Below are 17,518 nucleotides of genomic sequence, written 5' to 3' on the forward strand. Positions count from 1 at the left end.
CAGACCTATGGGTAGGCTTGTTAACATGCTGAACCATACCTACTGACTCAATGCTAGAACTTTACCGGGCAGAAGATTTTACATAATCAGTGAAGGTGTCAAATTCATCAAGGGACACTGAAACTGTGAGCTGGTTTTCAGCAGATGGGGGAGGTCTATAAACCAAGACAATGCTAATTGAGTGAGACATATTTGAAACGATGATGGTATATTCGAATGATTGAAAGACTGGGAATTCTTGATTTGTAACTTGACCAAGACTTAATTGAGATTTGTACAATATCCCAATACCACACCCCGATGATTGTTTCTTGGCACATTGATGAAACTGTAACCAGGGGGAGATATTTCGTCGGCAGAGTGCTACACTATCGTAAGTGCAGTTTGGACAGTTTTACAGGAGGAGCATATTTGTGTGTTGCGTAGCTGTTTGTTTCCAAGTAGCCATAAAATGACATGGGAATGTAAAGCAATTTGATTTTAATAATATAAACTATATAAATGGTGTTAAAGTTAATAAATCGATGAATTATTTACTGATTTCGATGTCGTAAGTGCCACATACGACAGTGTTGCACTCAAATAGAAATGAGTGAAGAGTGCTACACTATCGTATGTGGCACATACGACAGTGTTGCACTGAAATAGAAATATGTGTAGAGTGCAACACTATCGTATGTGCCACATACGAGAGTGTAGCATTCATTGCTAAATTAGGATGTGCGTAATATCGGCTCAAATGTCCAATATTTTGTCATTTTATGTTTCTTAACAAGTGTTAATTTATTTTGGCACATGATAATTACAATAGCAAGACACCTTTTGGCGTAATGTTATCGCTCAAGATTTATTACTGAATCTAAAAATAAAAAAAATCGGATTTATCGTCTCTATTACCAGTCATGGGAGCTATGAACTTATCCAGTATGTTCACAACGCATACAGCCGTCAGCGTCACAGCCAGTGATGTGTTAGAGACTGTTTTGCACTTTAGGCCCAATAAAGTATGTGGCACATACGATGGTCTTGCAGCAAATGAAAAACAAAATTAGCGCGCAAGACTATCGTAAGTGGCACATACGATAGTCTTGCATGCATCAATTAAAATTGCACTTACGATATTTTATTTTATTAATTAAAAAATGATTAAGCAATTTTGAAACTTAAAACCTGGGTTAAAATGTGTGTTTTTATGTGGCCTTCCATAAATCGTCAAAATCTCATTTTGGCCAAAAATGTCACTTACGATAGTGTAGCACTCTGGCGACGATTTCTCCTATCACCACAGGATCGTCTCTTCTCAACAAAGTCTCTGTTAAACGCTGATGTTACTCCACAAATGTGTAGCTCTTTCAAAGTTTTGTAAGTTGAGAGAGGTAGTTCACACTTACGTGGCATTAACTCCAGTAATTCTAATCTGATGATTGGAGCCATAATCAATCCAAGCTGGATCAAAAAGGTGACCAAATACAAAATCAGCCATGTGCATAGTATTAGAAGCAAGTTTGTAAAAACTGTTGACATTACTTTTCATACAAATCCAATAAAAATGATGATGTTAAACTCACATTTTAGTGACGTTTCACCACTAGTGGTTTCATCAGACTGATGAAACTGATGAAACCACTAGTGTAGCGGTGAAACGTCACTAAAATGTGAGTTTAACACCATCATTTTTATTGGATTTGTATAAAAAGAATTATGTCAACAGGGAAAGTACTGTATTATTGCAGTGTAGTTAGTTTCAGACAGGAAACATTCAGCAAAAATGATTTTCATAAACAATGAAAAATTTCTGAGCCTGAGTGATTATCCTCCAGTAGCATATAAAATATATGCAAAATTGGCAGTAGAATCAACTCTAATCATAGTAAAGTTGGAGAGCAAAAACAAGTGTGTTGCAGCACAAGGCGCAAAAAAATCAAGTTCAGGGAGGTAAATGATATGTTAATTGGTGGGCATTTTCACACCCGGTAAAATATTTTGCTCACCCAGTAAATTCAACATTGCCCAAAAGTGCCCACCCAGTAAATTATTTTGCCCGCAAAAATTGGGCACCATTATAATACTTATCATAAAACTAACTGCTCTTGAAATCAACTTGAACTTTAAAGAGAGTTTGAATAACGAAAGTGATGTATCTTTTCTGCCAATTCATTGTTGTAAACATTATTAATGTTTACAACTTCGGAGTAAGAATAAATATTATACAGTAAGCAATGGTATAGGAAGCGTAAAATTATATTATTTTGATAATAAAGACGAATTTCATAGTTCTAGTCCAATAAAACAGCACTTACTGTGGACGTTTCGGAATCTGTCAGATTCCTTTATCAACACTGATGTTGTTGTGACGACCTTCTGTGTACAACTCGTTGTTGCTTAGCAACTTGGTTGCCAGTTGGTTTCTTCAGGAGATCGTCAAATACGTGAGTTAGGTTGTATTGCCCCTCGTCTCTGTTCATGGTGGTGCCCTGTTGTCTGATTTTCACTGCCTCTTTGATCCATCGTTTGTATCTGTCTGCCTCTTTGCCTAAAATCTTAGCCTCCTCCCAGTCAATGATGTGGTCTTTCTCGAGAACATGATCTGTGATGGCCGATTTATTGGTAGCTGATTGAGATGCTTTTCTGTTTGCTCTCGTACGAACGTTAACACACGCCTTATCTGCCTCTGCCCTATGTTCTTCCAGTCGCTTACCAAATTTCCTCCCCGTCTCACCGACATAAGTTTCATTGCAATTCTTGCAAGGGATGGAATAAACAACCTCTGTGGTGTTGAGCGGGTCCCTTTTATCTTTAGGGTGCACGAGCATGTTTCTTAAGGTGCAATGGGGCTTCATGGCAGCAGAGATATTGTAACTCTTTAAAGTTCTCGCGATACTCTCCGACACGCCCTCTACGTAGGGGATAACGACAAGGCCTTTTGACTTGGTAGTTTCATCCTTCTTAACTGCCTTCTTCTTCTGCTTTGGTGTATCCATCTGTTGTTTGACTTTCTCAAAACTCCAAGAAGGATAGCCGCAGTTACTAAGTGCATTTTTGATAGTGACTTCCTCTTCTTCCTTGTCTTTATCTTCGGTTATGATCTTATTTTTTCTATCCAGGAGCGTACGAACAACACCCAATTTCTGGTGTAGCGGATGGTGGGAGCTGATATTAAGGTACTGGTCGGTGTGGGTGGCTTTCCGATATACCAGTAACTTTATTGTGCCATCGTCGCGTCTAACTATCAAAGTGTCTAAGAACGGTATCTTTCCATCTTTTTCCTGCTCATAAGTGAATTTGACTAACTCACGTATTTGACGATCTCCTGAAGAAACCAACTGGCAACCAAGTTGCTACGCAACAACGAGTTGTACACAGAAGGTCGTCACAACAACATCAGTGTTGATAAAGGAATCTGACAGATTCCGAAACGTCCACAGTTAGTGCTGTTTTATTGGACTAGAGCTATGAAATTCGTCTTTATTTTCAATAACAGTCCTGAAGAACATGTTCAGTAATATATTATTTTGAGCAATTTCCACACAAAACCTGAAAGAATTCATTGAGCTCATAAATTTAGATTCTTGAGTGAGGCGTGTTTTTAATAGATTTGAAACATTATTTAAAACTTAATCCAGATATATACATTGCTCATTTCAAGTCTTTAAGCATGCGTTTTTTGGATTAGTATTGATGGCAGTAAGGTATAACCAGGGAATAAATAAAGATTGGGAAGCGTCACTTGATATAAAAAGTAATACAACTATGGAAGCCGCCATTACCTTGCCATCGCGTAGGCCTGGAACACTACCGCGATTTCTACCGGCTGCATCGCGCCCGTGCTCCGCGTTGCAGTAATGAAAATAACCCCTAAAATCGCGGCTTGCTGCATCCACGGTTAGACTTTTTCAAGCCTGCTACAGTGCATTTTTTTCAAATGTTGAACAGCTTTTTTAATACTTTTAATTATATTTTTTAACGCATCCATGAACCTAATTTATCAAATACATTAAATCTACCAACAATCCCGCTATCCGGGCCAAGATTTATAAAAGAAAAATACTGTTTCAATCACGAAAATTAACCAAAATTTCGCGCATACACGTAAGACTTGGCGATAGTCTATTCAGATATCGTTGTCAAGCTCGAGGTGATTGACCCCTAATGATTGACAGTTGGGAACGCGTACTGTACGCGATGCTGAACGCGTAGCCATGGTAGCCGGGTGCTAAAGTGGGTGCTAAAACCTCAAATGGCGACCTCCATGCGTGTACCGGGGGGTGCTAAAGTGGAACCAAAACAACAGCGGGAATCGTGTGTTAAATCGACATAGAAAAGAACAGGAGGGATCAGCGAAATTTACTGTCAGCCCTCTGGTATAACTATAATTAAAGACAAAGATAAAGACAATTTATCGCGTCTGACGTCACCTGTCAATCAAACTCGAGCACGGTTTGTTTACAAAGTGTCGTGATGATGACTTGCTGAACGCGGATTTATAACCGGGCGTCGTATTGTTAATTTTGCACCTTTCGACATGCAAACCATCTCAAAAGTTAGGTCTTTATAGTAGGAAACTTTCTTTGGTGAATGCACCATGTCCACAATGCCTAGAAAAGCTGCTTTTTGCCTTGTAAAAGTACGAAATTTTTCGCCATTTGCTGCTATTCCTTTTCTCCGATCAGCATCAGATAGATCGGCCTTCCTTTTACGCGCTGATTAACCTGTGTAAACCAATCAAGGATCGTAATTGACAGTGACATCAGACGCGATAAATTGCATTTATCTCTGTCTTTAATTATAAGTCAAGGTATTTTCCATGAAATACTTGTCCAGAAAAACCATGTGAGAGTTTCTCCTTTTGTTTTTGGCACAACCTCATTTTTACCCTGGTCTAATTATAGGTTAATAACTGCGCATTAGTTATTTGGAGCGCATTGTAAAAAATCTAAAAATTTTGCCTTTGGAACCGAGGAATATCCCGAGGGTCGCAGTCCCGAGGGATATTCGGAGGTCCAAAGCAAAATGTTTAGATTTTTCACAATGCCCGACATATAACTGATTCAAAGTTATTAGCCGAATTCATAACCGTCATTTTTAACGCATCACTCAACCATATCTCAAGATTTTATTCTCCGAAATTTGTTGAAATAAACAATTTTTATCAAAACTAATATTTCGCCCTTCAAAAAGTCGAACAGACTAAAACGGACTTACCAATTACAGCACTGCGCAATCACGCCATGTGCAAATATGGTAGTTGTGTGCGCGTGTAGAGTTCCGGCGCAACAGATGTGCACTACGCGGTAGTCATTGTACCGCTTAAGCATACGCGGAGGTCATTGATGGATATTCATAACCTCATTAATATACGCAGCAAGTGCGATCCAATCACAGATAATAACTTTTAAATACGCGGACGCAAATGCAGGTCATTGAAAAAGTATAATGACCGCGTCTCGTGACGTAGCTAATAGTACGCTCTACAATGACCGCGTTACGTGACGTGTTACGCGTTCGAACAATTTACGCGGACGCTGGCCGCCGTATTTGGACATCGCATGATTGCGTGCTAGTGTGATTGGTCGCTTGCGGTATTTCCTTAATGGGCTATTCGATTTTTTACCGGGAAAACGACAGATAAAGTTAAAATTGTGATCTGTTTTCAAATTAAAAGAAGAAAATGCGACGTAAATTGAATTAAAAAATGTGAAAAGTGACGGTTATGAATGAGGTTAATGACTTTGCATAAGTTATTTTTCGGGTATTGTGAAGTATCTAAACATTGTGCTTTGAACCTCGGAATATATATTCCTCGGTTCCAAAGCACAATGTTTAGATATTTCACAATACCCTCAAAACAACTGATGCACAGTCATTAACCTCTAATCAATAACCTCCGCGCCGGTGTGCGTATATCATCAAACGAGCAATTTGATTGGGACGCACATATGGCGTGATACGCGGAGGTTATGAAGTATACTGCGCCAATAAAGTATCCTTACAGTTGGAAAAATAATCACAATTTTAAAACTGAACAGTATCTGGGTAAATTTGTTTTTTTAATAGATGCACTATCTAATCCTGCACATTATGACACCACATTGAATCCAATGTGACCTCAAGAAATAAAGTTACAAGCATTTGAATAGACAAAGGTCCAGTTTTAAAAGTGACAAACTGGCCTATACAAGGCGCAAAAAGATTCCAACAAGCGAAACAAAGAGACAACACACTTTCTCCAATGAAGCGTTATTTAAAGCAGTTTTTATTTCAGTTTTACTTCTCTGTACTTTTCAAAGCTTTCATTTTATTTGTCAGTTCTTTTGTTTCAATTTTCTTTTGTTCCTTTTCTTTTAAATTAAAGCCAAACGCATAAATTAGTTATTCACCACTCTCAAACCAGATGTCTAGTCTGTGGAGTTTTGAATAGGCTAGTTTGTCACTTTTAAAACTTGATCTTCGTCAAATCAAATGCTTGTAACTTTGCTTCTTGAAGTCACATTGGATTCAATGTGGCGTCATAATGTGCAGGATTAGCTAGTGCATCTATTTAAAAAACAAATACACCCCAATATTGTTCAGTTCGGAAATTGTGATTAATTCTCCAACTGTAAGGATACTTTATTGGCGCAGTATAGTATCAATAGAAAAATATTATATATTACATAGGAAATATTTTGGAATACTGAATTCTCAATAAAGATTAAGATGAATATTACTAGTAAAAATTGAATTCAGTCTAATTATTCTAACGAATAGCCTGCAGTAGACATCGCTTTCATGGGTGATTTTTCCCGCCAAAAATCAGGGAACTCCCATCATGCTTTGAGGCACGCCACGCCCCTACAAAAAGTTAATACCGCTTATCGTTTGTCTTCTGTTAATTTACAGGTACCTGGGCAGCAGTAAATTGGTTTGCACATGAATACTGTCGTGGTAGCCGTGTACTCAGATGCATCTCGTCTCTTTATAAGGATAATACACCCTTTTCATGATTTAGCGTGTAACTGCATCTCTGATTACGGATAAGCAAAATAAGTTAGGAGCAAAATCTGGCAGATATTCGGCAATCTGTTTTGAATGTGTGCCTCTTTTTTTCTGGAGGATCCAAAATTCATCCAGTAGTTTGTGTAACATACAACGTGGTAAGTATTATTATTTACTTTTTTGTTAATTTAATAGTTACACCTATTTTTTTTTTCATTTTTGAGAACGATTTGTAACAGTGGTCAAAATGCACTATATAAATTGTTATAAATAGTTATAATTAATGTTAGAGACAATATTTTTAGTTAGGTGCTCAAATTTGTCCTATATACATAATACATTCCTAACATTTTGAATTTCGGAAAATCATTCAAAGGGTGGGGTTTAAACTTCGTCGGTAAAAAGGGTGGATTAATATAAAAATGGTAACAATTTTTTTACGGTCGAGGACACATGGGTGTAAAGGATAATGCTACACCCTTTATTTCTATTCTTTAACCACAAAATAGTGCGATTTAAAGAGAAAATATCACTTTTTTGCCCAAATGTTGGAAGTTGGTCACTTCAAGTTGGAGTGCGCCAAAGTGACACTGCGTATCGCGAAAATATTGTACGTGTAACCAAGCGTGATGCTATACATAGAATATGTTACGGCGCTCTCTCACGTAATTTTGAATAATGGGTCGTGAGGGTAATAAAATATAAATTACAGGTATAAAACGTATACCCGGCCTTTCAAAACAATTGTTATCAGGACTTTCGTGTTAAAAGCCATCTTATAATTCGATCTTATAATTGGTTGATATTTTCAAAATCTAATTTGTTTGCTATGTTTGTGACATATTCCAACTTACACCTAAATGCAATCAGCTAAAATGTGTTTGTATGTCAACAGAGGGATATTAGACATTGTATTTAGTTTATTCTTGTAGCGACCAATCGTTCCCCATTGGGTTAACATGTGCATGTGCATGATGCGTAGCTCCACTACATACTTTTAAGTAAAACTTGTTTAAGATTGAAAAAAAAAAACTTGCCATTTTTAAGGGATACGAAATTGGTATGTGTACAAGGGAGCTCAAATTATCTTTAGGGTATTTGAGCACAACGATGCAATAATTATTTAAAGTTCCTTTATGAAATTTCTGTAGGTGTTTTCTTTATCTTCATGAATTTGTGAAACCTATTTTAATTTAAGCATAGACCATCCATGGTCTATGATTTTAACTTATTTTGCTGCAAAATTTGTACTTATTCCATGGTGTGGTAAAAAAGAAGCAAAGAAATTTAACCCCATAAGTACTACCTGCTGATTGTTTACAAGAAGACTACGGTATAATAGTCTATTGACTCTTGAACCAATCAGCAACATGGTGAGAATGGTGTTAGGGCTAAAGAGGACTGAGCTTAAATATCTAGAAGGTGTATTTTCATTGGTCACACGGATGACTATAACGCGTAATTAATAAATCATAATTGCTCTTATAAAGGCATTATAGTTATCAGTGGGTGAATTGGTAAACCTGTGCAAAGCAATCACATGAGCTGGCGTTTATATATAGTTCCATTTATACTCCATTGCTAAACGACGAGCGATTATTTTTAGCCAAGAAGGTAGCGCGCTCTTGGTTGACTTGAAACGCGCGATACATCTTTGGTCAAATACCAAACACTCGTCGCTCAGCGATGGAGTATAAATACAGCTTTTAAGCAGCATTGAAGAATATTAAATTTAGCTTATACGTCGATATATTCTTGCCTATTTTTATTTTTTTTAATATTAATTCTTATGGCTGTGCAATCGTATAAATCGTCTACGTAACCATGCGGTTTGTTTTCTTGCTTTCAAATTGCTAGTAGCTGAATAATTGTTGTCAAAAAATCACAAAACTTATGGTAATAATTTGTTCTGCCACATGCAAAGATACTTACAGATACAGAGTGCAATCGTCACAACGTATCGTTTCCTTTTGATTTTCAATATAAAATAAAAAGTTATTATATATTTTTAATTATAAACATTACATCCTCAGCTATATACATAGTATCTCATAAATATGATCAATTGGCATTGTCAACTCTAAATTGAGTGGTGTTGTTTTTTTGCTTGTTTGATTTCGTTGTATGTATGTTTGTTTCTTGTTCGTTGGAGATGCTAATTAGATTGGCCATATACAAACAACGAGTAAATGCACAAGTTTTTTCCTGGAGATGTATGTAGCCATGTTGTTTTATTTTGTGTGACAACAATATTGGTGATTATGATTTCCCAAAATAGACATACAAACAACGAGTAAATGAACAAGTTTTTTCCTGGCGATGTACACTACGCAAAAAAAGTTTCTTTATGGTTAGGAAATTTACCCACTATTAAAATCTAGCGACTAATTTTGTACGTTTTTTTAAATAATTGCATGCGGGTGATTGTCCTGCGCATTTTGACACCTCAATCGCTACTCTACGACACTCCTGAGAAAAGATATGAATGTTTAAGTAACACGAGGTCGAAAAATGAAAATTGCAAAAAGGCCTATTCAAGTTTTCAGCATAAAAGAACACAAAAAACAACAAACATGCAGATAACATTTTTTGTTTAACTGTTGAGCAAATTTCAGGCATCATACTGCCGCTTCCAACTTCCCTTGAGATTAATCTCTTTCTTTACCAGTCTTTCAATACTTTGTGTGTCCACCGTTGGCTTCCCTTACAGCAGTCACGCTGCGTCTCATGCTCCTAATGAGGCGTCGAATGTTACCTTGCTCAACCCCGTTCCACTCGTTGATAACGATGCGACGCAATCCCACCAGAGTTGTATCTGCCTTTATCTTCTTGTTGGCTCTTCTCTTGTGCTGATCCCAAAGGTTCTCCAAGGGGTTAAGATCAGGGCTTCTGGAGGGCCACTCAGGTGTCTCAATTCCTTCTGCTTCCAGGAATGCAGCTGTAATCATGACCTGTTTTGAATCCCTTTCCAAATCCATCTCTCAAAACGTAAATGTCTTAGTACCCACTCACCTTTTGTCTTTGATCATTCATCTGCACAATACGCAAAGGATTATCCAACATACATCAATTAAAATGCTTTAAATTAAAATTGAAAAGGCGGGAATAATGATACCGTCTTGGATCAGTGAATCAGCTCTAAAACCATTGAATAGGCTTCTTTGCAATTTTCATTTTTCGACCTCGTGTTACTTAAACATTCATATCTTTTCTCAGGAGTGTCGTAGGGTAGTGATTGAGGTGTCAAAATGCGCAGGACAATCTCCCGCATGCGATTATTTAGCAAATGTACATAATTGGTCGCTAGATTTTATTAGTGGGTAAATTTTCTAACCATAAAGAAACTTTTTTTGCGTAGTTTATGTAGCCAAAGGAAAATCAATACGAATCCACCCCATTGAAGTTTTGACGGGGCGCCCTATTTGTTTTGCACCCTGTCCTACTGAATGAGAGGCATTGACTAGCCTTTTTAGTAGAATTTGCAATATACGGTAGCGTTAGGGTTATGATTAATTAAATTGTATCTTTTTTCACAATAATAGGCGCTGTAATTTTTTTAATTGCATCAAATTTCGTTCGATAATATTCCGATATCATATACCGTAGTTCGTCAACTCACAAGAACAAAATATCTATGAATATTCTCAATCATCCAGGTAGTTGAATAAAGTTAGATTAGGTTATAAATCTTTGCAACTGGACTTACTGTTTTTGTTGACTACAGTATCACATCAGAAGAACAAAGTAAATTTTTGGCATGAAAGTGTCGAATCTAATACATGTGGGTGTTGCAAAAATTATATATAACCGCGTTGATATTAGACATAAGAGAAAATTTGTAGTTTACCACAAATATTGAGAACATTTTGAAAAAAAAGGTGCCCATCCATATACTAACATTGCCTCAAAAAAGGGGATCATTGATACCAAATAGCCGAAAATGCGACCCATATTTGCGACGTGGGCATTTGTGTTGAGTACCCACCTCCACCGATTTTTCCGGAGCTCGGTAAATTTATTGCTGGATTAAAATATTTCATTTTAAACGTTTGTGCAAAATTTGTCTTCTTATCTTCCGAGGTACGTGTTCGTTGATATTACTCTGAAGAAATAACGCGGGGATATGTTTATTTTTAAAATAAAGCTCATTGAGGTAAACACGATGAATAATCATATTGAAAGCTATAGTTCTATCAGCATTATCGGAAAATGGTTTAAAAATATAATATTGTGAAGCAAGAACGGTAGATATTATGCGAGCCCTGTTGTAAATTAAAAAGCGACATACGAGCGTAATACGAAATATAAGGATGTAATCTGATAGCTTCTGATTCTCTGTCAGTACTGCGTAATAAACAATATAATTATTGAATGTTATATATCCTGAAAATGAAAAAGCCCTGATGTTTTTACCTACTCCCGTTAAAGGAATCAATGGCTATATAGTTGCAGTAATAATAAAAACGACAAACAGTAAAAGTCCTAAACGTATATACGTCCAAATAAAGGAGAAATTCTTAATTCCTTACGACGATCAGCGTTCAGTTTGCAATCCATGGTGGCTGCCATATTGATACCCGATGTATTTTTATTACGCTGTAACGGTACCCCGATTTTGAAACCAGCGAAATCCGTGCCACAAGCCTCGTCCCTCGTGAACTTTGGTGACACGAAGCGAATACTACCAAAGTTCAGATTCAACATTCGTTCAAAAGAAAACGCGACAATTTTTACCCATAAAACTACAGAAGAACATAAAAAATGTATTTTATAATTTTCATGATCAACAATGTCTTTTAATAATAATAATAATAATAATAATGCATTTATAATGCGCCATCTATCTAGACAACCTATTCCGAGGCGCAAACATTGAACAATTAAAAATTAACACACAATTATAAAAACAGTCACATATAGAAAGTCAATTGTCATAAGCAATCTTAAACAGATGAGTTTTTAAAGTCTTTTTGAAAATATCAAGTGAATCACAAATACGCAGATTTAAAGAAATTGAGTGTGCGGTTCTTACACGAGTTGAAATCAAAGGTAACGATGCTTGTCATCATATAAAACAATAAAAACTATTTCGATATTTTTTACATGTGGAGTCAGATTTGATGACATCATCATATTTTGTCCCATAGATGTTATACAAATATGTATTTTGGAATCAAACATATTTTTTGTTACTAAGAGCATCCAAATGCATATGAAAATAGTCTTAATATATATTTATAAATATTTAAAGGTTAATATATAAAAAAATATGTTTATCAGAGAAAATAGCCAATATCTATAGCAATGTAAAAGTGAAACAAAAAACGGTTTATTGAGAAAATCGCAATCAAAAATTATATTTAGTACACACATCAATGTGAAAAATAAAATTAAAAGTTCCCTAACACAATATCTGAATATAATACTGCTTCTAACTTAAAAGAAATGGAAGAAGGGGTATTTAATGTATCCAAACAGGCAAGATTATTTTGTTGGTAAATTTTGTATTTTTTTTATCCAAAATTTGATGACGTCATCATATTTTGTACATAGATAGACGTTATACAAATATATGTTTTGAAATCAAACATATTTTTTCTTACTAAGAAAATCCTAATGTATGATGAAAATAGTTTGAAAGATTTAAAAATTGATTAAAATATATGTTTATCAGATATAATAGCCAATATTTATAGCCACGAAAAGGGAAAAAGCGGCATATTGAGAAAATCGCAATCAAAAATTATATTTAGTACACACGTCAATGTGAAAAATAATTTAAAAGCTCCCTAACACAATATCTAAATATAATACAGCTTCTACCTTAACAGAAATAGAAGGAGGGTAATTAATATATCCATACAGACAAGAATATTTTTTTTTTTTTAATTTTGCACTTTTTTCACCAAAATTTGATGACGTCATCATTATTACGCAATATTTATTTTTTTGCAATCCTGGAGAAAAGTACGACCTCTGAATTCATAATCCTGAGGTTCCAGACTATCAATATACATAGGTTTTAAAAAAGTTCTTTCAAGGTAACCTAACTCATTTTTTTGTATTCTTTTTTTTCTGACTATTTCCAAAGTGCAGGTGCACAAGCATAGAAGGCCCGGTCGCCAAATGATGAAGAAGTCGCTTATCCGATGATCTAAGGTTACGTGACACAGTGTCTTCGACCCTATATCTTCATGGCAGGAATCGCCATGGTAGGTTAAATCCACAGCCACGATTAGCCATTTGGTTCAAACCTTTAAAGCTCTTTTAAACTAATAATTAGTCGAGGGACATAACTAAGGCTACTCACAATAGCCGGGTAATCGATCTTGGTTGTGCGTGATTAAGCTTGTATACCCCATTGAGGTCAATGGTCATCGACTTTTATACTGCCTACAGTGAGTGCAGCTGTACTACACGCTGCACGCTGTAGTCCATAACAGGACCAACGCAATATAAAATGGTCAAATTTTGAGTTCAAAGCGCACGGCCAATTTTCAAAGCGCATTCTAGCGACTATCATATCTGTTCAACACGTATTTCCAAGTTTATGAGACCAAATCTGGTTTCTTGAGAAAAAATCATGACGGGAGATATTCATCATTTTCTAACCCGGTATCAGAAGATTTTCGTCTGATATCAAAATCGTGCATAGCAATTCACGTGTATCGATCCCGTGTATTCATTTTAGTGTCCCTTCTGCACCAAATAATTATTAGCCAGGCGGTGTCGGTGTGCGTGATGGATTATATAAATTGATAAGTTCACTGATATAAGAAGGTGCCATGCCATGGAGCGCTTTCCAGGTGAGAAGAAGGAGTTTGAAATGTATGCGATACCGAATTGGTAACCAATGCAGACGTTGTAAGACGGGTGAAATATGGTCAAATTTTCTAGTCCTTGTGAGCATGCGTGCAGCAGCATTTTGAGCCTGTTGAAGTTTATTGAGTTGTCGTTCGGTGATTCCATATAATAAAGCATTTCCATTGTCAAGACGTGATGTGACTAAAGCGTAGACAAGTGTTGCAGCAGTATCATAATCGAGCACTTTGCGAATTTCATTAATGTTTCTAATCTGAAAATAAGTTGATTTGCACACATTTTTTATGTGGTCGTCCATTGAGAGAATGTTGTCAAATATAATTCCTAGATTGCGAGTATTAGTAGAAGCTTGAATGTTTGCAGAATCAATTTGAAGAGAGTTAGAGCGAAGTTTTGATTGATTATATTTGGAGGTGATAATAAGAAGTTCAGTTTTGTCATCATTTAATTTCAATTTATTTACAGTCATCCATGATTTAATGTCCTTGATACATAATTCAATTTGCGAACGTGAAGAAAATTCATCTGATGCACTATCTAAATCAAAAGATAAATAAAGCTGTGTATCGTCGGCGTACATGTGAACTTGTAATCCATGCTTGCGGGCGATGTTAGCTATTGGAGACGAGTAAATGGTGAAGAATTGAGGTCCCAATACAGATCCTTGGGGGACACCGAAAAGGAGTGGAATGAATGATGACAAACAACCATTGATGTTGACAGCCTGCAATCTGTCGGTCAAATAAGAACGGGTCCATTCAAGTGCACTACCTCTAATACCAAAAGAGGAGAGACGCGACAGAAGGACACCATGGTCTATGGTGTCGAAGGCAGCAGATAGATCAAGTAATACCAAAAATACACCACATTTTTTATCCAAATTACACAATATGTCATTTTGAACACGAAGTAATGCTGTTTCAGTTCCATGATGTTTTCTATACGCTGATTGGAAGCGGTCATATAGGTTGTTCGCAGTAAGATGATCAGCTATACGAGATGAAACAACTTTTTCTATTATTTTTGAGATGAAAGCCAAGTTTGAGACTGGTCGGTAATTTTTCAAGATTTCAGAGTCAAGCGATGGCTTTTTAAGAAGAGGTGTGACGAGGGCAGTTTTGAAACAAGATGGAAAAACTGCTGATTGCAATGACAGATTAACAATGCGTGTAATAAGCGGAGCAAGCAGCTGAAGATGATTCTTTAAAAGCCAAGTAGGAATAGGGTCAGAGTCACATGATTTTGGTGGTGAAGCACTGATGATTTGACAAATTTCCTCTTCCGACGCAGGCGGGAAAGCATCTAAATAAGATTTTAAATCATGTTCAATGTCCGAAGTAGTGGATGTGTTTTGCTTGTCAATAGCAGTAAGTTCAGAGTCCAAATCATCACGTATTTTAGTAATTTTTGAAGTGAAGAAACTATTAAATTTGTGTGCCAGTTGTTCCTTAGAGTTGTGAGAAGGAAGTTTTGCTTTTCCTTTTTGGTGCAGCAGACTTTCAACAATCTTAAAAAAGTTCCTTCTGGTCAGAACAATTTGAAATTTTGTCTCTATAGTATGCTGCCTTGGCATCATAAATCATGTTATAAACATGTTGGCGTTGAGTTATAAAAAGCTGACGATCCACTTCCAATTTGGTTTTCCTCCACTTACCAGTAGACTTCGGTTGTATATATAAATGCGCATATATAAATGCGCACGTGACCAGATGGCTAGCGCCATATTTGCATTACATCACTGTCAATCACTGAAATGGCGATCATTGAAGGAGTGGCTACAGTTGTGACCTTGTTTCGTGGCTAGCACTGGCAAGGAACATTGGCTGGAGGTTCGATGCTATAAATTTGCAAGGATAAATCATGGATATCAAAGGATCATGATTATTGCACAGTACCCCCCATGTACAAACATAACTAATGTTTATTTATTTATTTATATTTATTTATTTTTATTTATTTATTTTTATTTATTTATTTATTTATTTATTTATTTATTTATTTATTTATTTATTTATTTATTTATTTATTCGACGAAAAACGAAAACCCTGTTCTATTTTGGGAAACAAATTTTTCCTGTACAAATGAATGCCGACCCCAAATTTCGGAAATTTCAGGACAATTTTTTTTTGTGTATTTTCTCAAATTGAAATTTATTTACAGATTTTTGTTATTTTTTGGGTTATTTAAAAAAAATTTCAAAAAATACCAACCGACCGACCGACCCTACTTGAAAGGTCCGTTCGCCCGTAGAACAGGGTTTCTCTCTTTCTCGCCTTACTTATAATTTTATAAATATTATTTGTCCCCCCCCTTCCCCCAAAACCAAAACTTTATAAGCCGGTTGAATCAAACTGAACAAAATTGACGTATACAATTACAATATACCATGACAATAATGTGTATGATCTAGATCTAACTTACTAGCTGAATAAATCTCCAACCATGCATCAAATACGTGATTGTACGTCATATTGTCATAATACGTATGAGCGTGATGTATAGCATACGAGTCTTCCGCAACATCTTCCAGCCGGGATGATTAGATCATGTACAGTCATCTACGTGTTTATACTCTAAATTGTACGTCAAAGGGTGACAAAGGGCGTACAGATTACCGATTTAGCATGGGGGACACAAAAAGGTGCTTAAAACACATTTTGAATTTGTTTTTTTGTCAATTTGCGAGCGAAGAGTAAGTTAGAATTGAGGAGGTCGGGCGGGGACATCTAGCCTATTAGTTTGAGCGGGTCATTATACCGAAAAGGGCTAAAGTTATAGTTTCCTCAATTTACGTTATAATTAGAGTTAAAATTAGGGTCAGAGTTATGTTCATTGGCGGCAATACGGGGGGGGGATACTTATCTTGACTCCCAAATAAATAAATCCATGACCCCTTCCTTCCGAAGAAAATGACAGCCACCTATTAGTTCCCTACGTGCAAACATTATCAAGTAACATCATCGGCAGGTACCCAGTTCTGACCTTAATGCCAGTAAGAATCACATTTCGTCATCAATATGGCCAACTTTTTAAATCAGCTATATCTAGCTTTTCCGTCATAATTTTTTTTTCCGTAATGGAAAATCCAAATAAAGAGTTTATGTTTCGGGTCAAATTATTTTGCCCTTTGCAATCAATGCCACTATTTTGCAAAGCCAATTTTCCTTGTAACCTGTCATTTTCGCCTATACTTTTGCGTGTGGAATTTGTGCACATCCGGGTACCTTACATTGTTGAACACGGTATGGCGACTTGTAGATGTCACGTGCGCATTTATATATATACCCGAAGTCCACTGCTTACGTTCAAGTCTTTTCCTCAATTTCTTCGCTTCATCAATCTCAGGAGAGTACCAGGGATGGGAAGGGCGAATTGTAATGGTACGGGATTTCAAAGGTACATGCTTATCCAAAATGTTACAGAGAGTTGAGTTATATTTATGTACAATTTCATTTAGATCTGCTGATGAATCAGTGCTTGCAAAAGATTTCTCAATATCCAAAGCAAATTGTTCGTGGTCAAGTTCTTTATATTTTCGATAAGAAATGTGCTGTTTCAAAAGTGGAGGTTTCTTGAGGTTCAGCTTACAAAGAATCGAGACATGATCAGTCATAAAACAGTCGACATTAACAGAATTAATTAAATTATCAGAGGCGCGGCCAATTACTAAATCCAAAATATGTCCTTTGATATGAGTCGGAGAAGTAACATATTGATCAA

General features: G+C 36.2%; 1 protein-coding gene across 1 annotated transcript; it reads right to left on the reverse strand.

The window, feature by feature from the left end:
• Positions 1-1,387: 1,387 nt before the first annotated feature.
• Positions 1,388-16,268, reverse strand: LOC140144948 (uncharacterized). The gene is made up of 3 exons (XM_072166745.1): positions 16,220-16,268; positions 2,474-3,310; positions 1,388-1,446 (listed from the first exon to the last, which is right to left on the reverse strand). The coding sequence occupies exons 1-3, from the start codon at positions 16,266-16,268 to the stop codon at positions 1,388-1,390; spliced, it is 945 nt and encodes a 314-aa protein (XP_072022846.1).
• Positions 16,269-17,518: the final 1,250 nt, after the last annotated feature.

Source organism: Amphiura filiformis, unplaced genomic scaffold (genome assembly GCF_039555335.1).
Source record: "Amphiura filiformis unplaced genomic scaffold, Afil_fr2py scaffold_101, whole genome shotgun sequence".
Lineage (NCBI taxonomy): Eukaryota > Metazoa > Echinodermata > Ophiuroidea > Amphilepidida > Amphiuridae > Amphiura > Amphiura filiformis.